Raw genomic sequence first — 24,166 nt, 5'->3', positions numbered from 1 at the left:
CCCTCGTCACTCTCTTTCTCCCCCTCCCTCCCTCGTCACTCTTTCTCCCCCTCCCTCCCTCGTCACTCTTTCTCCCCCTCCCTCCCTCGTCACTCTTTCTCCCCCTCCCTCCCTCGTCACTCTTTCTCCCCCTCCCTCCCTCGTCACTCTTTCTCCCCCTCCCTCCCTCGTCACTCTTTCTCCCCCTCCCTCCCTCGTCACTCTTTCTCCCCCTCCCTCCCTCGTCACTCTTTCTCCCCCTCCCTCCCTCGTCACTCTTTCTCCCCCTCCCTCCCTCGTCACTCTTTCTCCCCCTCCCTCCCTCGTCACTCTTTCTCCCCCTCCCTCCCTCGTCACTCTTTCTCCCCCTCCCTCCCTCGTCACTCTTTCTCCCCCTCCCTCCCTCGTCACTCTTTCTCCCCCTCCCTCCCTCGTCACTCTTTCTCCCCCTCCCTCCCTCGTCACTCTTTCTCCCCCTCCCTCCCTCGTCACTCTTTCTCCCCCTCCCTCCCTCGTCACTCTTTCTCCCCCTCCCTCCCTCGTCACTCTTTCTCCCCCTCCCTCCCTCGTCACTCTTTCTCCCCCTCCCTCCCTCGTCATTCTCTTTCTCCCCCCTCCCCTACCTCTGTTGTAGCGTGGCCGAGCCCTGTATGGTCTGCGGGTACAGGGAGATTTTGTTTCCTGTACCCGGCTGGACTAAAAGGAAGTGCACACTCAGTGTGCACTTCCTGTTAGTCCGGCCGGGTAGAGGAGACAGATGCTCCCTGTACCCGCGGACCATACAGGGCTCGGCCACGCTACAGTGAGGGAGTGACAGGAGGGAGCGCTGAGCCTTTCCCTCCTGTCAGCCCCTCTCCTCATGCTGCGCCCGGGCGGTGCACCCTCATGGACGCACCAGCCGGGCAAAGCTGCAAGCGCCTGAGGCTCTCTGCAGAGCGGCTGCAGCATGAAGGGGGCCGGCGGAGCTGGGGGGGGGATTTCCCCATAACTTGTCCCCCCCGCATGATTTGCTGGGGGGGGATGCGTCCCCCCATCCCCCCAGATTCCTACGCCCATGCTGTCACCCCTCTTATGAACTCCTATACAGGCATACCCTGCTTTACATACACTCACTTGAAGTACACTGGCGAGTACAGACATTCCCGCACCTCTTCTGTCCGCGAGTGAACAGGAAATGGAAGGTTCTATTCTTGCCTGGAGCAGTTCAGTTCAGTGTCTTTGGGGCAAGAACTTTTCACACCTTCTGACATGGCACAGGTTAATCATCTCAAATTTATAATGTCTACTCCTAGCTGAACATATATATATTTTTTCTGCCGATATATTGTCCATATTCTGCAATCGGCTGCCATCCAGTGAAAGGGTTTACGCTGCCATTTTCTATTACTATGACTTAGCAGCATTAGCCACAATTCTGAGGATTCAAAGTTAAACCATAAATGCTTAAAGTGATGAAGAGGTGTTTCTAAACAACGTGTGCAACTAAGCTGCTAACATATACAAATTGGCACTGTATTGACAGAAAATGCCCCAGTGGGCAGGTTTATTTTACTTTTCCTCCCAGTTCAAGGTTGTCACATGAGTAAAACATTAAAGCTAAATGGTACAATCTGGAATGAGATTTTTCTTTTTACGGTTTGTTTTAACTAAATAAAAGCCCACTGGAAATAAAATCACTGGAAATCTGCAGTTGCAGTATCAGTTATGCCTGTAAATTACTATTGCAATGCGGTACATACATTGGGAAGTGAAAAAAGGTATTGCTTCACTTTAAGTACATTTTTGTTTTACATACATACTCTGGTCCCATTGTGTACTTAAAAGTGGGGTATGCCTGTACCTTATAATAATGATAATATATGACTGAGAATATACTTTAGAATGTTAAAATAAGATTAAACTGCCCATTCATACTAAAATAACATTTTGCCCAAATAGGCAATCGGCAGCCCACATATTAATTCTCTGTGTAGGAAACTTATCAAGTCGAGGTAGGTATTTAGAACAAATTTTATACAAGATTGCTGATATGGTATAGCAGTCACGTTCCATGATAAAAGGTTTGACTTGGTAAGATAAATAAATAAAACAAAGAATACAGGTAATGGCAAGGACCCCTCTCCCCCAACCAAACTTTGAAAAGGGTCCTACATTATCTTCGACTCAGTTGTGGAAAGTGGGGACACACTTGAAAAGAGAATTTGAAAGGGGCTTCTTTTGGGTGGCACTTTGTGCCAGAGACGTATCTCTATGTCCAGTGGTGTTTAAACATTGCTGAGAAACCAGAAACATCTGCAAGTAAACTCTTAATACCTCTGGCTCTGTTCTTAAGAAATCTGGTGAACTTAATTCTGTCCACTGTAGTATAGAAAAATACAATTGCAACACCTCAGGTAAAAATAATCCTCAGGACTTACTAAAGTAAATTTAGAATGCTTTGTCTCAAATGACATTTTGTTGTATATGCCAAGTTAAGCCCAGGTAAGACAAACAAGAGTCTGCTCACAGTCTGTTACCTAATTTACCCTCTTTGTAAGTGTGTTTAATGTTACATTTTTAAATATAGTGCTATTTATCTTACTGCACTGTGGAAGCAATATCAGAAAGATCCGAAAATATCAGAAGCAATATCAGAAAGATCCTTTGTAATGAAGGGTTTGGGAAGAAAGGGAAAAGAATTCAGCACGGCTTGGTGTTTTTGAGCAAGGGATACATCTTCAATGGAGAACAGCAAGTCAGTCGGAATGTATGTTTCATGGCAAGAAAAAAGGGGCTTTAATTTAACCCTATTCATGAACTAGTCGGAGTTTGACACGTCACAGTTTTCAGCGTCTAAGCACCTTTCAATCAACAAGACACAATCAACAGATGTGTACATGAATTACTCAGCTGCCTAGGGATAAATATGTCAAACAGATTTGATCAATTTTCAACAAAGAATACGTGATATTGTTACACTTGAGTTCTACATTATTTTTCAATCTCTTGTTGCAAAGGAGAGACTGCTTAAATAACATACAACATGATCAATGGGAATAAGGTCATCCATTTTAATATTGAATTGAGAAAACTAATTGGTAACATAACCATGGACCAAATTCCAAACATATGCACATATGGAAGCAGGCCAGCATTTTGGATCTGGACCACTCTTTTTGGATGGGATCAGACTTATTTGCAGTTGGTTTAGGTTATCTCTGTAGTAGCACAAGATGAGCTAAAACTAGCTTAAGAACTAAGCGGGAACCCATCAACGGCAAGTTATTTGAGTTGTTGTTTCTTCTCAGTACTCTTTAGCACTGCTTGCTCACATGTATTTGAGATTTACAAACAGATGAATACTATTTACCAAATTACCAGATTACCAAAGGTTTGGTATGTAACACCCATGAAGAACTATAACAACACAAAGTAATGTGGTTTCATTGAAGCTGTATCTGGAGTCTTCTTAATAGGAACTGTTCACATTCCTGTTCGGTCTTGTATTTTTTATTTTTTTTGACAATCTTTATTTGCTTCCATTTTTTTCCATTTTACTTTAAAAACAGAATAGTACAAAAAAAAGGCTGTATCATAGCCAATAGTAAAATAAATTTGAAGCATATAGTCTCTCAAACAATCATATGAGTGCAAAATTACAACAGTATACATTTAGCTGAGGCCCCTTAACACCGTCTAAATGGGTTAAAGGGACACTATAGTCACCTGAACAACTACAGCTTAATGTAGTTGTTCAGGTGAGATCTATAGCTCCCTGCAGGCAATCTAATGTAAACACTGTATTTTCAGGGAAAATACAGTGTTTACATTGATTGATAGGAATACCTCCAGTGGCCGCCACTCAGACGGTCACCAGAGGGACTTCCTATAATGTATGGCCCTAAAAAGGCCATGTACAATACGTCTGACGTGTGCAGGAGAGAGGAGGAACTGTGTGCGCGCCTTCTCTCTCCTGCCTATCAGCAGAGGAGAGGGGTGGGCAAAGACCGCGGGCTGAGCTGTCAGCTCAGCTCGCAGCCGCTCACACCTCGGGCATGTGCAGAAGTGTGCTCAGGACATGAATGCCGCCCTATGAAGTATGTGCGCATGTGTGGCGAAGCCGCGCATGCGCACAAGGGAGCAATGAAGCTTTCAAATGGAAGCGTCTGATTGCTCCCTGCTCACACCCGCCTCTTTCGTCATTTTGACCAAATAGGCAGCGCGGCTTCTCGAGGCTCCCGGCGCTGGAACCAGGTGAATTAAAACTGCTGTCTGGAGAGTCCCTTTAACCCCTTAAGGACACACGACATGTGTGACATGTCATGATTCCCTTTTATTCCAGAAGTTTGGTCCTTAAGGGGTTAAGCAGGACACAGTGGTTCGGTCTAGTATTAGTTTTATGGCCGTGTGCTGAAATTTGCCATCACATCGACATTTAGTACTCTACAAACCAATTCTGAACACAGGTCCTGACCTACAGCCTTCTAATGCTAATTAATCGCACAAGTACTTGAGTCATATGTCATATGTTTAGTACATACCTGAACACATTACTGTATATGTACTTCAGATATGTATAAGATCTCTGATATATGTTCCAGCATTTTTAGTAATATACATATATATATATATAAATATATATGGATCACAAAAAACAAACTGTTCCTGAACACTGACAAAACTGTCACAATGATCTTTGGAACAGTACCTAAATTACACAAATTACACAATTCTCACCTATCCATCAAAACAATTTCAAATGGCACACTGACCGCAGTCCACTCTTTCAAATACTTGGGTATGATGTTAGACCCCAATCTATCTTTTGGCCTGCACATAGAAAAGCTTGCATCTAAACTTTATCCAAAACTAGGTGCCCTGTACAGAAACAAATCCTGCCTAAGCCCTTCAGTAAAGGAAAAGATTGTACAGCAAATGCTGATGCCAATCATTGATTATGGGGATGTAGTATATGCATCTGCATCGCAATCCCACATTAATAAACTCAACACATTGTATAACTCGTTCTGCCGATTTGTGCTACAATATAATTATAGGACCCACCATTGTGACATGCTAAAAGAACTAAACTGGCTGTCGCTGGAGTCCAGACGCACCCTTGATCTTTCTAGCCTTGTGTTTAAGAGCTTTTCTGGGAAACTCCCACCCTACCTGAACGCAATGCTTTCCCCGGCTGTTCCCACTTCCTACAACCTCCGATCCAGTACCAACACTTTACTTAGTCTACCTCAATATAAAAAGAAAGCAGCCCGTACCTCCTTCTCCTACAGAGCACCGCATTTGTGGAACGACCTCCCGCACAAATTAAAATCTTCCCTAAGCTTAAAGTCCTTTAAGAGATCCTTCTCTACATACCTCAAAACAGAATGTACCTGTCATGGTTGATTATATATTTCCTACCTGTTCTATGTTAAATGTTGTATATATTGTATATTAATTTTGTATTTTATTGTACACTAACTGTAACAATGCAATGATTTGTGGACCCAGGACATACTTGAAAACGAGAGAAATCTCAATGTATCTTTCCTGGTAAAATATTTTATAAATAAATAAATAAATAATACACACATTCATATACAACTTGTGTTAAAGGGTAACTCCAACATCTATGACAACTTCTGCTCTTTGAAGTGGCCATAGTGGATGGACTCTGACTGTGCAGTGTTTCAGCTCGAAACACTGCATAAGCAGAGTTATTTGCGCTTTTATGCAAAGGGCTAGTTACCCCCCTGACTCTGTCTTAACCCCTTAAGGACCAAACTTCTGAAATAAAAGGGAATCACGACATGTCACACACGTCATGTGTCCTTAAGGGGTTAAGCTGCCTAATGTCAAATCTGTGCATATTTTATGGCTGTTATCAGCTTTCTAATGCTAATGCCCATTGTACAGCGCTACGGAATCTGATGGCGCTATATAAATAATAAAATAATAATAATTGAAACCTTTGATTGGGCCGAGCATCTGCTGCCATTCGCTTAATGCCTAAACAGGGTAAGTAAAATCTTATTTATAACTCTGTTTGTAGCAATCGGGTGTGTGGGTGAGGGACCTAAAGAATATCCCAGTAGGGCATTATTTCATTTTTTTATTGATAAGGGTTGGATCTTTTAAGCCTTACCAGTGTATTGTTAGTGTATGTAAGAGAACATTTTAAATACAGACACCATAAAACCATGGTATATGCAATGTCACCTGTTAAAATGCTTACAGTGGTCATACTGGTTACATAATATAGCTTCCTCCAGACATGTCTCCATGTAACAGCTGATATTAAACCCTGGGGCTATTCTTAATGATACGCCAAGATAACAGATATATAATAGACTTTATTACTCCTTGTGAGACTTCAAAATACGCAGGGAAATACAGATGTTTATCAGCTTTGACTTATGTTCTGGATGGGTTTAAATGAAGATTGGAAACATGGGGGGTGGATCTGTCCTTCCAGATTCTGTATTTCATGTACTGATAAGCACATGTGCTCCTTATTTGGACAGGTAAATGAAAAGCAGTGTATTATAATGGAAAACAAATGTAATAAACCATAAAAATAAAGTCTGGGGCATTACACACACATTCTCCTTCTCTTTTTTTCTGTAAAGTTATCTTTTGATGTGAAAATACATACTCAATAGTTACATATCTTAAATACCACATTTATCAGTTACTTAGGCACCAAAGAATGCACCTAACATTTCAGCAGTTCATTATGTGCCATGCTTACTCTTTATCCTATTACCTTGATTTTGCTACATTAGGAATAATTAGTATCATATTTTTCTATTTTGTTTTACAGATTTCCAAAATATTGTGTCAATGTATGTATACCTTTATCTACTTTATTCTTCAGCATTAAGACTTTTTACCAGTTATTAAGATGTATGGGTTAAAGTTTTTCCAACGTTGTCTTTGATTACAATCCTGTTTCTGTTTCCATTTGATAATGATTTCTAAATTTCATGTTTGTTTTCAACACGATCCCAAACCAAATATGTCAAAAATGTTTTCTCCTGGTAAAGTTGCCAAGGTTAAAATGATTATCAACCTAAAACTGGGTTTAACTTTTGCCACAGCCATCACAACCTTGAGATCAATAAGCTGAGATTGCAAGGTTAATAAGTAAAATGGCGATTTAGCAAGTTGATGTTTTCTATTTTATCACATTAGTGAGGATAACAGATCACGTGTTCTAAATGGACATTCATATCTGTGTGTTTTCCTTCACGCATGTTCAAAGTGGACATTTACAACAAGGCCCTTCTCAGCACTCAGGCAATTAAAAATTCTGAATTTCTTCCATCTTAGATGGTTGAAGATGTTGGGATGATCTTCCCTAGTACTTTATTTTATCAGTGTCATCCAGGTTGTACACAATTGACAATAATATGGCAGAATTGTTAATGTGGCAGGCATCAGGCTGCTTTCTGGGTGCTGAGAAATGCCCCACGTTATATCAAACATTTCTTAAAGGACCACTATAGGCACCCAGACCACTTCAGCTTAATTAAGTGGTCTGGGTGCCTGGTCCAGCTAGTTTTAACCCTTATTTCTATAAACGTAGCAGTTTCAGAGAAACTGCTATGTTTATAATAGGGTTAATCCAGCCTCTAGTGGCTGTCTCATTGACAGCCGCTAGAGGCGCTTCCGCGCTTCTCACTGTGATTTTCACAGTGAGAAGACGCCAGCGTCCATAGGAAAGCATTGAGAATATTGCCGCGCATGCGCATTCAGCCGATGACGTCGCTATGGAGGAGGAGAGGAGGAGGAGAGTCCCCCGCCCGGCGCTGGAGAAAGAGGTAAGTTTAACCCCTTCCTCCCCCTCGAGCCCGGCGGGAGGGGGAACCCTGACGGTGGGGGCACGAGTATGTTTTCCTGGCACTATAGTTGTCCTTTAAATGGTTTGATAAAGGTTCCCAACCAAGTTTCTTAAAGCACCCTTAACAGCTTTGGAATTATTTCATAATTCTATTCCATTTGGCAAAACCTGAATTATTTGTGTACCATGTAACCTGGGTTAAGGCCAATACATAGAGTTGCAGTAATTATGGTAGTTAGAGTGCCATTTTAACATTAGTAGTGTACATACATTCCTAAAAATAAAGAAATAAAGTATAGTCTGTTAAAGAGGCACTATCATCCCCCTCCTGAAAAATGTGTATTTCATAGAGATAGAATCTTAATGAAATACTCATTTAAAAAGTGTTGGAATTTTACTGAAATTATAACCCAGTCAAGTGATATAGTAGGGACTACTTTGTCTGTATATTTCCTCCATCTAACACTTCTAGACACTGGGCTAAGCTACCGCCGTCTAGTAGTGTCAATCTCCCAGAGATGGGTTCAGGGAATGGGCTTTTTCTATGACGGACCCGCTAGAAGAAGATGGCCGTGTCCGAGAGGGACAGATTCAGGTAAGTAGAACTTACCTTCACCTGCGTCCCTGATGATGTTACCATCGGAGGTCTTTGCAAATCCTACAAAGTACCCGGATGGTGACAGTGCCGCTTTAAAGAGACATATAGATGGAAATTAAAAAAAGCTAAATAAGATGTACAAGATAACAGATACACATAGAAAGATAATAAAGAAACCTTTGTAAGTAACAGACTGTACTACAACATATGTTTGATTCAAACTTTCCTCCATGTCTACATTTGCCATCCTAATTGGTGGTTGGTAAGGTGAGGTCTATTAGCTAACCACCAAATGTAGGAATGCACCGAAATGAAAATTCTGGTCCGAAACCGAAAATTCACGAATTTTCCCTCCTCCCCTGTCCCAGTGTTCTTTTCTCCCCCCTCCCCTGTATCATACAGTTATTTCCCCACCGTGTTCTCCCCCCCTCCCCTGTCCCATAGTGTTCTCCCCCTCGTCCCAAGTGCAGTATTCTTGACTTTTCATGTTACCATTACTATTTTTTTATTGTGATATATAATCATCTGAATTGTTAATGCAAGCATGTCTGCAACTATGCAAAAACATTTTTTTTTTTTTGTTTCTGCAAATTTGACCCGTTTTCGGACGAAACTTTAGGCAGCCAAAATTTTGGTGCATCCCTAACCAAATGTATATTGGTATTTGGATCTCAAAGACAAATGTTCTCTGGTTGCTTGTTTTTTTTGTTTTTTTTTTAACATGGCAGAGCTGAGGGTAGAGTGAAAATAAAATGAATGCCACTAAACACTTGCAAATTGTACAATACAAACAGGGGGCTGTGCCATTTTAAAACACTCTGCCATAGAAAGAGTGGCTTTCTGTGTCATAAAAGTAAAGGAGTTCCGAAAATCCAGAGGAGAAAAAAAGAGTATTAAAAATCTAGGATGAAAATTATAGGGCTTAGACAGGAATAATGAGGGAGTAGAAGAACAAAACGAAAGATAAATGGAAAGTGAAGCTACAATTTTATAAATGGCTGTACAGGTCTGAATAAGGAGCAAGCACACATATCCACGCAACGGCGGCGGTCACCCTCTGTGCGCATGAATGAAACACCGTGCACGCGAGGGGCGTCTCCACTCGAGCTGGTTACGCTCAATAGAAATCGCAGAGGGGCCAACACAAAGGAATCACTGCCAGGATACTTAAAGTAGGGATAAAGGGTGTGGTGGACCAGAGATGTGCGCCCCATATCGTGTTCCGGGCCTGTCCAAAAGCATGGGCAGCGGCGGCACACGATGGGACGCGACTCCCTATACACAGGTGCTGGCCCTATCATAGCCCCAGCAATCTGCCCCTACTGGCACGTTTTGTGAACCCAGCAGCACCCCACGACCCAGAGCCTTAAGCCAGAATAACGCATTCAAGGGAACCAGAAGGGTGAACCCAGAGTGTAACGTGCATGGCACTCTATGATAGGCAGAGAATATTGATGCATGAACTCAGTACCTTACTCAAATAGGGCCACAATTACCAGTATATTACTGTATCGTGAATTAACACTTGAAATGAACATACTGAATACCACGCTGATGATATCACACATGCCTTGTGTTTTACACCGATATGTATATTATTAATGTCTTGGGGACCTGCTTGTCCCAATGAATATTCTTGATACTTTGGTACATTTCGTCCTCACCTTCCCCATTACACCAATAAAACAGATTTACAAAAAAATAAAATAAGGAGCAAGCAAGGTGATTGACAAAGTTCGTGGAGCAGGTAAACGGAGTGAGGTTTGTTAGTCATGTAGAAAATCTTTTTCACTAATATAACCATTTCATTAATTAATATGTATGTGCAAACTATTTATGTGAAAGGAGTTCCCAACTTTTTAGACAGACACCATAGTTTCATGAAAAAAAATATTGTGTGTATATTATAACATTCTCTTTTTACAACATCAATGCATAATTGCGAAGTAGACAGACACACAAGTTCCTCTAGTCTAGATAAAATAATGAAAGAAACACAAAAGAAGAGAATCTGGGGCACATACTTAAATAGAAAGCAGCATTAAATAAACTGTTTACTTACTCTGCAGTAATCCAGTGTAGCAACATATTCATAAGATCCAAGAGATAATTCCGGCCTCTCATAGTGGTCAACTCTCCTGCCAATATGGTCCAGATGTTGAAAGTAAAATGGAGGAACTAAGGAAAAACATAAACAGGAAGATAAACGACTTTAATAAACATGAATGAACTACATTTGTTTTACATTTCATTGCTCAGGGGATGGGATAAAGTTTCAATGAAGCACTAAACCAAATGTAAAATTGAGTTACAAATAAAGCCTATTATCACCAACAAAAATAATTGAACTAAAAGGTATCGCTACAAAACAGAAAGTAGCATTTCTCTGAAGATGTATTAATTAGAACAATTATCAAATCAGTCACCCACTAAAGAAATGGCTCATATACCTATTATATATTTGGCAAGGACCAAAATGATGTACATGACATTCGTTTGTATTAGCTTTGATTTAAAATTTATCTCAACAATCTATTTCTCAGTTGTCATATTACATATAACAAGTAATTCAACTGAAAACCTTAATTGGACTTTATAGTGCCAGAGTGTTCTCCGTTGCAAGGGGAATGCTGGGCTGCTACAGTAAAACACTGAATTGTGGATTATTGTCTGGGGACTAATCCAGTTAATGATGACCCATTTCAAATAACATGGCGATCCGATTTTAGGTCCTGACCCAGAGGAAACCACTACTCTAAGGTTAGCAGAAGGACTCTACAACAATAATATTTAGAAGGTTTGGTTCTGTAAAATGCAATGCTAGTTCTATGAATAAATGAAGGGTTTGTTTGGCAGGCACTAAATACTAGCAGTACTGCTAAGCACACCAAACCAGACTTCTTTTCACCTGTTATTCCAGCCTTTATTCTCCCCTTTCTCCTCTCAGCAAATTTACATTATTCTTTTCCCCATTCCACCCTTTTGCATCTCCTAGTTTTCCTTTTTTATGTTGTTCTCCCTCTGTGCTATTCTACTGCTTTTCCTCATCCTAAGTTATTTTCCAAGTCAGACATTTCACTGTCTGGTCATTTCACTATTTGGTGTACATTAAAAGGGACACTAATGCCTAATGTAGTGGTTCTGGTGCCTATAGTGTGTCCCTGCAGGCTATTCAGTGTAAAAAATTGCCTTTTTAGATAAAAGAGTATTTACATTGCTGCTTAGTAACACATCTGGTGGCTGTCAGACAGCCACTAGAGGTGCTTCCTAGTTTAGTGCTGCACTGTGTGCAGTACTTGCGTTCAGCATCTCCATGTGATGATTCAATGCATCTCTATGAGGAGATGCTGATTGGCGCAGCACATGTGCAATAGCCTCCCAATGCTTTTCTATGGAAAAACATTGAATTGGCTGAGATCATCAAAACAGATTATCTCAGCAATGAAGTTGGAGTCAGACGGGGCCAGCCATGGCGTGGGGAAAAAGGTGAGCAAAAACACCTTTTCAGAGAGATCGGAGCAGGTCCAGTCACCTAAACAGCACAATAGTGTCCAGTATACTTATTTATATATATTATATTCCTGACACTATAGTGTCCCTTTAAAAATAAAAGGGGAAATGATAAGACATTAAATTAAGAGGATGTGCTTCTTTATCAATGGGCAAATAGCAGAGTGGGACATCAGAAACTAATACTTTTTTGTTGTTTTACCTGTTACAATTTAACACGGAAAGCAGTTACAGATCATTGGCAACTCATTAGGAAAGAGTTGATAGGAGTGACAGGTTCATATGTCACTCATCTACACATGTAGTTGATGTAACTAGGCACCAAAATCACATGAATTGCACAGTCGCTGCTGAAAACTGATTCCTTGTTGAAGTAATTGAAAATTCTGCACAGTGGAGTCTTGCAATGCAATCCACTACTAAATCATTACATTGCTAAATGACTGTCTTCCATAGCTTTGTAAACAGCACACTATTCCCTGCATGCATAAATTAAATAAACTGTTATTTAAAATGTATCTACTAAATAGTGCTAATATGATATCCGGAAACAATGGGGTTTGTAAAAGTGTAGGGTTCTGATAAGTGGTGCAAAACTCACAAAAAACGAATGGTCACCAATGGAATGTACATGTGATTGCACCTTTTTAACATCTATGCACCACTTTTCAGAACATAACACTATGACAACTCACCACCACTGCCTTTATTAAACACAAATCTCTAGAACTGCAAAAAATATGTCCAGCTTTATTAGAAATTGTTACATGTAGCTTTAAGCTGTGGTCGGCAGTTGGTTGGCAGCCATGTTAAATAAAATCTGTTTTGGTACTGATTCTGCCAGAAGTACTGTGTGCGCTTAAGAAAATAAGCATTGAACGGCTATTTACTTTTCTTTAATTTAAAAAAAGTCTATTTCATGCCAAGGGGGGGGAAACAGGAAAATTCTCTGCATTGGTGTCTTGCAGCTCAAGTTTCAAAGTCGAAAAGATGACTGTTTTAGGGAAAGGACTGTACCACAAAGATTCAAATAGGATATCCAAGTTAATTCTAATGTCTAGCAGGGCTTGTTCTGACAAAAAGAAAAATTGGCAACCAACCAGAATCAAAGAAACACTTGCTTATGAGTCACATCGAGTAATTCTTGGACAAATATGGCATGGTATCGTGTGTGTGAAAATGGGCTTGTCACTGTAAGATTAATAGATGCTGAAGCTATGAAATCCATAGGCAGATGTAGCTTACTAAAACGTCAGTTTATGTCGAAAGTACTACTACGTGGCTCTGTGACATTGGACATGTTATCTAGAAATATGCAGAAGAGTATACTTTAAACAGATCCCACTCCACACATTGATTTTATTTTATTTATATTTGTAGAAAAGTAACAGAGACCCCATGAGTGTTTGTAATAACTTCCTTATGCATCTATTATCACTAAAGTCATTTTAGTAATTTAAGGAAATGCAGAGGTCGGAGACAGTTGCTGATTGTTAGATGTTAGATAGCATGGTAACTTTATATCACGCATATGACAACTCCATTAAATCAAGTAAAAACATCAAACGTGCAATCTGTTACTTTTTTCCAGGATGTGCTTAATAATTCTGTCTTAAAATATAATAATCCCCAGAAATTACGTATTACAAAATATGTAATATTCGTGAGGTAATACATTAGGAGAACGTGAAAAAAATGTCAATAAAAATATTTTTCACAAAATTTCCATTGCTTGCTGTAAACCATCACAATCTGCAGAGACCAAGAAGTGTTTGCGGTTTATCTGCCAAACCTGGTTCTATCATAGATTTGAAATGGAGTGTTGTGCATATTAGTTGTATTCCTAGACTTTCATGCACGCTAGTGCATGGCTTCTATTAGCTTGCCAAACAGATTCATTTATGTGTTTTCATACATGAAATTACTTGCAGCTGCTATATCAGCTCTCTCATGGTAAACATTAAAGCGGCTCTGTCACCTTCAGGGGTCTATACATATTTTGTAAAGACCCCCAAATGATGATCTTGCTGCTTGCAGTGTGGTGTGTGTGGGGTGCACAGAAAGTTTTATATACCTAAATATAATAAGACAAATATGATGTGCCGCTACCCCGAATACAGGGAATTACATATTGACACAAATCAAATGAATAGAGGAAATCCAAAAGAAATAGCTGTACCTCCTTAAATCATGAGACTGCAAGTGCTGAGAAAGCATCTTACTGTAGACGTGAAAAGTGGCCAATGTTTTCAAAAAGGTTTTCGCAACCCCTTCTTTCACTTCTGGGATTGGTTTTGGACATCTTCTGAATGCAGTTTTCCTTTTTTGTATTTACCTACATTTGACGTACCTGAGCCTGTCCCTCAAGGCTGCCATCATTATCTTTTGCAGGATCCTCTTTAGTTCCTGTTGCTTTCACAGCGAGGAGACCACTTCAGTGCTGTACGCTTGCTCATTTGTGAGAATACAACACTGATGTCTATGGAGGATCCCGAGGGAACCTCTATAGACAATGCCTATCTCACCTAAGCCTTCACTAGTGAAGACTGAGGACTTAAAGCTGGACAGCGGTAGCTAAGCCTTTTTGTCAAGCAAAGAAAAAATACTTAAAACAAAGTAGTCCCTACTCTGTCGTATGGTATCTTTTGACTGCGTTAGAATTTCAGCTAAGTTCCAACACAGTCAAAGTAAGTGTTTCATAAATATCTTTTTTTTATGAAATTCTATTGTTTTTGGGGTGGGGGGGAGGAGGAGAGGATGACAAAGCCAGCTTTAAGACAGCCCATACAAAAGGGGGATATTCCTACCACGAGTTGTATATCTAACATTACGTTTAATGTTGACTTTTTAGTTTCTATTTTTCAAAACACGAACATCAATGCTTACTCATAAAGACCCCATAAATGATTATTTTCCTATAACAGAACATGTTACTGCTAGTTATAAAGCACAAATGCCATCATATGTTTTTTTTATTTCCAGCTTAAAAATTTCTATTGTGAAGTTTTTTTACTAGCCCCTGAGTGGTAACATTTTTGAAAAATGAAGCATCCCACTCACTGGTATAAGAAAACCAAGCTGTTTTTACACGTTTATTACTCATAAATTGCTCAACAGGGACACTAGAAAAATGTGTTGGAATAAGCAAAATTACTTACAAAACTTACATACGTATACACCAGTGTGAGTGAGTTTACGTTCTGAACTTACTTTTGCCATAACGGAATTTTTAATTTAATCATTTACAGCAGCGGAATTGACAAAACTCTACATTTTAGCAAATTAAATCCATATTTTGTTTTGCTATTTCAATTCAATATTTTTATACTTACCCTATGGAACACAAGGCAAGTTTATTTATTTTTATTTTCATGTTTTGTAAATGCTTGTGCAATCTGCAGTTAGCCTATGAGAAAGTGCAGGAACCCATTAGGTGGAATATTCACAGTTTCCCATTGTTCTAGTCATTACCCAACCACCCAAAGGTTAATCTTGCTCTGAATTGTTCTTAAATCAAATGCTTGCCTCAGACTCCTGAACATCATCCCTCTTCCGTTTACCTCTAGTGGTGTGGACACTGCAATTTTGACATTGTCACACATGAGGATGGGCTTGGAGGCAGCTCCAGTCTTTCCTCTTCACTTCCAGGAGTTTTATGTATGATTTTCATGTCCAGGGCTAGTTTGAAATCTAGAAGTTGTTCGTAATCACAAAGTTACTGCATTTGAGTTCTGATTTCAGGTAGTGTGAAATCAGTTATTTTGACACAAACTATGTACCAGCACCTCTAAATATGCCAACGTAAATATGTCCTGGAACAATCCTAATATATACTGTATGTTCTTTTTGATTAGCACAACACAACTGGAATGGCCTATTACCCTGAGGTAAGAGTTACAAGAATGTAGTTTACTTAATGACCATTTAAGAGGTAACTGATCAGTCTTGTTGTAGAGATGCCAACCTGAACGTACTACCCTCTCTTGAACCCACACCCCTTTTACCATGGGTAAAGCCAGGTGGTCTTATTGAATATCAAATGAAATGGCATTGATGGAGTATCAAAGGTGGAGATTAGGATGATATTTAAAAGTCTTTGTAAAAGACCTTCTTAGTTTCTTATTGTAACACTATGCAGGACATCACAACTTCATATAAAGGATTGGTAACATTTAAAACAAATGGGTATACATATAGAATGTGCAATTTCTATTATATTAGAAGGGTAATGTATTTATTTTAACTCTTGTAGTGCTATAACTAGCTTGTCCATCTTTATTAAATAAATAATTTTAATTGTTGAAAGCAAGGAGTGTAAAGTGTTGTTTTTTACTCCGCATCTAAGGTTATTAATATAATTTCATACTAGAAATTGTCGGGAATATTAATTTTAAAAATTAGTTGTTATATTATAAATATCTCTGCTAAATTGAGTGGGGTTTTTATAACAACTTCTGCTGTTTTCCTGTAATCCTTAGCCAGCATTTCCTCTATTTCTTGCAGTCATTCTTGGCATGCTCTAGATTTAGCCTGATAGGTGTATGTGAGCTCTTCTATGTAAATTGTAACTTGCTCCTCGTGTTGAGTTCTCATTCCAACAAGTGCCTGTGCAAGTTAATGTTTATATTCCACTTGTCGACCAGAATCCACCTCTACCAACCAAGTCTCATACTTCCTTCTAATATATTCTTTGGACGTATTGTTATGGAGCTTGAGTTCTTCTGAGAGAGACAGCTAGTGATTTTCAAGATCCACTTTTAATAATGTTTCATCTCCAAACATTTCCTCACTATTGCTTCAGCAGATTTAAGCTGATAAAGCTTTGCTTTATGATCTGCCAGTTCCATTGCCAGGGATACATTATGCTCTCGCCTTGTGCAATGATCAGGGCTGCATCTTTGTAGTTGAGGAGAACTTCAGTTCCTTGAAACCAAATTTGATTAATTGATTAGGTCAACTAATAACTTACATTTAGTAAAAGAAACAAAAGAGGGAAGGCTTGAAGGGGCAGCCTAAGCACCAAAACCGATACAGAGCACTGTAGCAATTATGGGGCCAGAAAGACCCTGGCTCTGACCAAAAGTAAGTAGTCAAACAATTTTCAAACGGTTTGACACTAACCTGGGATCTTCAGGTGCCCAAGGTCCGTTTTCTGTGGTATATGTATATATTTATACACTGAAAATGGTAACATACAGGACAGCTTATGTTTATATCATCTACCCTCACCTCATTTTACATTCCTTATGGTATTGTAATGTCATATAATAAAGGCTAAATGGTATTTAGATGGGGTGAGCATGTTATTCACATATATATATATAAATATGTATATATATACATATTCACAATACTCACAGCTCATATAATCATTCTATAATGTTAACATTATATGTGTAATGTTTAGGCATGTGCATGGGGAACATTTTCGGTTCGGCATTCCGAAATTCAGAATTTTCGCAATTCGGGACTTCGGCAATTCGGCACTTCGGCACTTCGAAACTTTGGAATTTCGGGACTTCTATTGCAGCTGCTTAGTAGATAACTCCCTAATTCCCACGGTGTTAGGGAGTTATCTACCAAAAGGCTGAAAGACCTAAATTGGTCTTTCAGACAAATTTACTAATACTAAGTAAAAATGACTTAGTATTAGTAAATTTTGCCCCTACTCGCTATACCGCGAGTAGGGGCATGTCTAGTAAACAGTGAGCAGCCTGTGGCTGCTCACTGTTTTAAAAAAATAAATAAAAAATAGGGCCCCCCCGTGGGTGGGGGCCCTTAAGTAAAATGATGGGGGGACCTATTGTCCTCCCCCCGCCCCCACCCCTGAGCGGTGGGTGGGGGCCCTAAATACTAATAAGGGGGGACCTAATGTCCTCCCCCCTGAGCGGCGGGTGGGGGCCCTAAATACTAATAAGGGGGGGACCTAATGTCCTCCCCCTGGCCGCCACCCCTGAGCGGCGGGTGGGGGCCCTAAATACTAATAAGGGGGGGGACCTAATGTCCTCCCCCTGGCCCCCACCCCTGAGCGGCGGGTGGGGGCCTTAAATGCTAATAAGGGGGGGAACCTAATGGAATTTTCCCACGCTGTATAATTTGATTCATAACCTTCTGATTGGTGGATTAAGTAACCAATCAGAGAGTTATGAGTCAAATTACACAGCGTGGGAAAATTCCAAAGAACTTTCCCACGCTGTGCAAAATGACACAGAGCACTCTGGTGGATTTCAAACCAACCAATCAGAGTGCTGTGACAGGTAAATGTAGAGACTTACCTGTCAGCCTCTTCATTTACCTGTCAGAGCACTCTGATTGGATGGCTTAAACCAATCAGAGTGCTCTGAGCCTAATTGCAGGGCGGGGCAAGGCTTTATAAGCCTTCCCCCGCCCTGCAGAGCTCATGGGTGAAGAAGGATTATTTTTTTTTTTTTATTGCGTCGGTTATTATGGTTTTTATTTGCCCTTTTTTGGGGCTGAAAAAAGAAGATTTTAGAAGAAAGAAAACATCGAATGGTAAGTTATTTATTATTATTTTTTTTTTACAGGTTCTTAGTTAAAGGTCCCCCCCTCATTATTTTTAGGGGGGAGGGGGTGACTAGGGGTTTGGGGACCCCTAGTCACCTGGGGGGGAGGGGGACATTTCTTTTAGGGCCCCCACCCGCCGCTCAGGGGTGGGGGCCAGGGGGGAGGACATTAGGTCCCCCCCTTTTTAGTATTTAGGGCCCCCACCCGCCGCTCAGGGGTGGGGGCCAGGGGGGAGGACATTAGGTTCCCCCCCCCTTATTAGTATTGTCCGAATTGCCCAAAATTCGTCCGAATATATATTCGGACCGAAACGAATTGCACATGTCTAGTAATGTTATATATATTGTATGTCAATGGTGTACAGGCATAATTACACACATTGTGCTACATATTTTTATATTAACATGGTCCCTAAGAAAATGTAAATTGAAATTAGAAAGTGTACACATATCCTTTAATGATATTAGCATGTACCAAGGCTGTCCTCAGGTAATAGAAAGATGATTAAAAAACTGTTTCCTACACAGGCTTCTTTTGTGGAAATAATTTTGAAACCTTAAATGTTAATGCTGAAAGCAATTCTAAAGGACAATGGGAATTGCTTGGATAGGACATAATTCTAAAAATGACTCTGTGCCAATATGCATTGACAGATTAAAAATAAAATAAAAATAGCAATCATCTTAACCCTTTCCCTACACAAGTTCTTTCCATTTAAACAAATAGTGTAAGGTATATTTAAGCATTAAATGCACAGCTATAACCTACATTTAGCATAAAACGGCAATCCCACGCTGAGATTGCTGTTACGGGATAAGAAAAAAATGGTGTTCATTTTAAAATTTTAGAATGTTTCAATTGTTTGTTCATTCTTCATATAAATATGTGCAAGGACAAACATTTCAGCGATTATGTTATTGGCTTTCTTTAAATATTTTGGACATTCACTACTACAGTCCTTCAGAAAATATACAGAGAGACTTAATAAAGCCCTGGCATAGAAATTGGTTGCTCGACAGGGTGAAAATCAGTCCTTGAGCAAAGGGTAAGGTATGTGAGGCTTTATGTTTAATTATATCTCACTTTGTCACTTGCCTATGTTTACATATATTACCATTTTTTCCATGCACTGGTTCTCAATACATGGGTGGCACAATGTTGTTGTCTATTGTCCATTATACCAGTGGCTTGCCCTTCTCTGGGATTTTTTTGACTAATGGATTGTGGGTAAATTACCTTGGCAGCTGAAATGGAACTTTGCCTTTTCCTCACTTACTGTAGGAGAGTAATTGTTATAATATACTGTATCATATATACACTAACTTAAAAACCTTCAATTCCAACTAGGAGAACCAAACCACAATATATATGAAGCTCCCCTGAATAGCTCAATTCAGAGGATCCCTGTGGCCAGTATGGGTGCTGTGAGATTACACCAAGTTCAGCTTACCGTATGTATGCCACTCTACACATTGGGTATCAACTGACAAAAGTGCCTCCAATTACAACTTTGTTTTAGGACTTGAGGTCCATTAAACATCTGTGAGATATGATGTTGGTATGTGGGGTTCATCTAAAATATGTGGATAAATGACTGAACAACTAGAAAATTATATTTGTGTAATGGACAGTAAACAAAGCTATATAAAAAAAGAATTGTACCATTATTACCCATGTGCGGATTTAAGATCCAAATATGCTCTACTTTTAAAGAAGACAATTTTGAATAATCAAAGATACTTTTTAAATTAATATACAGATATGCAATGTGTTTGCATAGGCTTTTTCTTCCAATCGGTAATGGAAAAAAAGAATGCTTGCCATAAAAGAATGTCCTTGGTGTCAACTGTCCAGCAGCAGGGAGGAAGAAAAAACATGAAAGTCGTCACTATTTGTTCATAATGCTATAGTTAAAAATGTACATCACGTTAACCAGTGAGAGCTTCTATAATACACATGTTTATTTTGAAATAAATGATTCCCCTGATCAGTTGCAGTGTATATAATGCAGCAATTTGTCCATGAATCTGTAGATGACACGCACATAATTTTTTTTTACAAGTGCTTTAAATACAGTATTTTTATAGATTTTCTGTAGAGGTTTTACTGCTTGATCTTTTTGTAGCCAAACTTTTATTGTCTCCTGTCCAAGCAAATCAAGTCACACCTCTTAAAGAATTGTGTGCTTGCCTGCAAAGTATTTAAGAGTGATATTAAGTTTTAGAATTTAAAAATAAATGACATATTTAGCTTCAAGTATTAAATGCACCAAAGAAAAGCATGGTTAGACCTTAAGAGGATATTCCAGGCACCAACACAACTTTAAGGAACACTCCAAGTCCCACACAGTGCAAATTGGGTGAGGCACTGGTGTATACACTAGTACATACTAGTGGATACAACAGTACAAAACACCCTCATGCAGGGTGTAATGCATGTTAGGGTTACCCCTGAGGTTGTGGAGTAGGAAGCCCATTGCACACTTACAAAGCCCCCAGTCCCAAGGAAGGCTTAGGGATGGGTACCAGCTCATGGGAAGTCTGTGGTACCATGGGGACTTTATTAGACGGAACTGATAAAAATAAATCAGTACGGTAATTAGGAACCAGACTGTCACAGTCGGGAAGGAGTTAGTCCATATTCAAAGGTCGAGGTAGGCAGCACAGATTCAAAGATCCAAGAGGCGAGGTCAAAAATCGAGGAAACCAATACAACAAGAGGTCAGGAAACAGGTAAGTGGGAAGGAGCAGGGATGCAATTGAACCTATAGGATATCCAAACACTGAGTTAGGGCTGCTCTACGGTTTATAGGTAGGGGCACTTGGCATCATTTACATGACAGAGTATGAGCACTAAGTGACGTGGCTCCTGCGACCTCAGGAATATGCGTCAAAATCGACCCACCTTCCTGGTCATGTTTTGGCAGTGACACAGTTTCCTGGTTGTGCAGTGAAAATTACACAACTGTCACTGTGGTGTTGCCACTTTAAATCAGTTCATCCACCAAGTGACAGTGGAGACGTCTATGGCTCCAGGAACCAGGAAACATTTTCCTGGAACTCATTCTGCGAAAAATCTTGAATAGACCACCGGTAAAAATTGGCAAATCCCATTAATTGTTGGACCATGCATTTATCCATTGGTACAGGCTGCTGGTTTTCATTTCATTGGGATCCATATTGAAAGTGATGCAACTCCTGCTGCAGCGTTGCCACTCTGTGTCAGCACGTCCACCAAGCCAGGGTGCTGCCACTCATGCCTCCAGAAACCATGAGGATACCAAGATGCCAAAGAGAATAGACCCCGGCATCCATGACACAACTAAGTGTAGGGGTTTAATAAAATTAAGATCTAAAATAGTCAAGTGTTAAAATATGTTCATAACATATACTTGTATATCTTCAGTCTCTTGAACAGAAGAATTCTTACTGAAGAAGTTTTACTTTTATACAAATATTTTTTTCCATGCAAGAATTGTATCAAAATCACACCTTAAACAAAACAAATAGAAGAGTGCATCCAATGTATTTAGACAAACAACACTAAAACAAAAACAAAAAAACATATACAATATATAAGTGAGACTTCTTTCTAAAGTGCACATGGCGGGGGGCGGGGCCTAACCTGCATGGTGGATGGTCGCAACTTGCAGGAGCTCCCGAGCAAAAATCTGACCAAGCATCGAAGTGAAACTCCTGCCGCTCACAACTTGACCCACAAAGGGACTTAACTATCACAGACAACGGCTGGAGTGCTCCGGTCCAGAAAACCGGGATGCCGGCCATCAAAAACCTGACAGAGCGGTTGCGGCCTAGAGGGGACGTCAGGCGGGAGAAACGGCCGATCTCCCGTCCCCTGTCTCTTCCCCCGGCGGGAACACACAGAATCCAGTTCCCCCCCCCTTTGGGCCGGGGGGGGATATCCCGGTCCACACTCCAATGCCTACGGAGTGGATGGGCCCGGACAAATCACACAGTGACACTGCGAAGAGAAACTCGACACACAAGATGGCGGCCGTACTCCCCTGCCATAGCCACACCAGGCTATTAAACACGCAATGCGGACCGGAGGCCCAGGAGAGCCTAGAGGCAAAACTCGATGCTATCCTAGGGGCCTTCTGGGCGAAGCTGGCGGCAAGAGCGGCAAATCCCAGCCGGGACCCCCAAGCGACAGACCAGAGACAAGAGGCAAGAAAGGGCCGCAGATTACAAAACGGCACCCAACAGCGTCCAGCACCCGCCAACAGCGACAACCGCCTTCCAGGGCAGGGAATTACCGACAGACCGGCTCCCCGGCAGCGACCATGCAAGCGGAGCAAATTGCTCGCAAGGCGCAGAAAGACCACGACCCGACCCTACTTTCCCTTGATGGGCCCAGTCTGGGACTTTGCAGGGCCCCCAGTCAAAAGCACACAGAGGCAAACCGTGGCACGGGCTTGGGACCAGGGAGCCTCCTTGCCTCAACTCCACTCGGCAGAGAGACCTGAAGCCCCCAGAGGCTTGACCCACCGCGCACGCTCCATAGCTGACCTGGACAGAGCCTGCAAAACGTGGCCCATTAAGGGCATTGGCTGACTCCCTGGCCCTCCGAGACCGGCGCTCTTCCACTGTTGCCGAACCCTCCACCACAGCCGACCACCCATAACACTCTGGCGGAAGCTGAGCATCCCCCACAACGCTCTTCCCTCTGCTGGGTATGGAATGAAGGGAAATCCAACCAGCCTCCCATCCCTGAGCATCGGCTGAACTGCCCTATGGACTACACTCACGCGCTACCGACACACAGAGGGGCGCAGACCAAGCGGCTCACTACCCTTAGGCATCAGACCCGTAGGAATTATGCAGCAGCCTGGCTGTCATAGTCATGCTCCTGAAGTGCATAAAGCCTGATAAGCTAATGTTATAATATTCTGTTTTTCTTTTCTTTTACGTTATTATAGATCATTTCAGCTAACATAGTGTGATGCACTCCCTGTTTTCCCTTAACTCCCCATCTCTGTCCTTGTTCTAATACTGTTGGTTATATTCTTGTACTGACACTAAACCTACTGAGACAGCTGAAGCAAGTATAGGGCTTAGGGGAGATGAAGGGACACCCCATTATTGACATGCATTACAGCCTGATAACTCGCTAGACCACTGTTATACCTACCTTTAGAGGGGTAAAGGAGGGGAGTGTCTGACAACTCCATTAGTATTATCTGTCTAACCCGTTTGTTTTTTATATTTGCCAGCGATAGCTGAACCGGTTCATGAATAAATGCATGATGTTAATGTTTTAAACTCCTATCTTTCCCACAATCATGCCAATGTAGCATGACTCACAGCGACAAGCCCACAGACTAACCTGCAGAGCATCAGCCATACCTTAATAATAACAATAGCACACACAATGGGAATAGCACACCGTGCAATACTTTAAACGGGCCCAAGCGACATAGTACGACAGCGAGGCACCAGCCTCACACTCGACTCACTATCATCCACTTCAGCTTGGCTATAATATGCTAGCGTTAATCGACACCTCAAAATAAAAAATAAAAACTGGAGGCATTTACAATCTGGAAGTGTAATTGACTAAATGTTTTGATGTATTAACCCTACGATGTAACTTATACCTGCATTTCCCTATCTTCGTTCTGTATCCCTCACGTATGCCTTACTAAAATAAAGAATTATAAAGTGCACATGGCAGGTAAAGCCCTGGACTGTGGAAATACATAGAACTGGTGC

At 40.8% G+C, this 24,166-nt stretch overlaps 1 protein-coding gene across 1 annotated transcript in view; it reads right to left on the bottom strand.

Moving 5' to 3' along the window:
• The window catches only part of SEC24D (SEC24 homolog D, COPII coat complex component), a 162,513-nt gene that overhangs the window by 64,357 nt on the left and 73,990 nt on the right, over nucleotides 1-24,166 (bottom strand). Inside the window, exon 10 of the mRNA XM_063458256.1 lies at nucleotides 10,462-10,577. Within this exon, the coding sequence (XP_063314326.1) occupies nucleotides 10,462-10,577 (116 nt within the window). The remainder of the gene's footprint in view (nucleotides 1-10,461; nucleotides 10,578-24,166) is intronic.

The sequence above is a fragment of the Pelobates fuscus genome, chromosome 6 (genome assembly GCF_036172605.1).
Source record: "Pelobates fuscus isolate aPelFus1 chromosome 6, aPelFus1.pri, whole genome shotgun sequence".
NCBI classification, from domain to species: Eukaryota; Metazoa; Chordata; class Amphibia; order Anura; family Pelobatidae; genus Pelobates; species Pelobates fuscus.
Note: the sequence above shows the minus strand (reverse complement) of the source record. Positions and strands in the feature narration are given on the sequence as shown.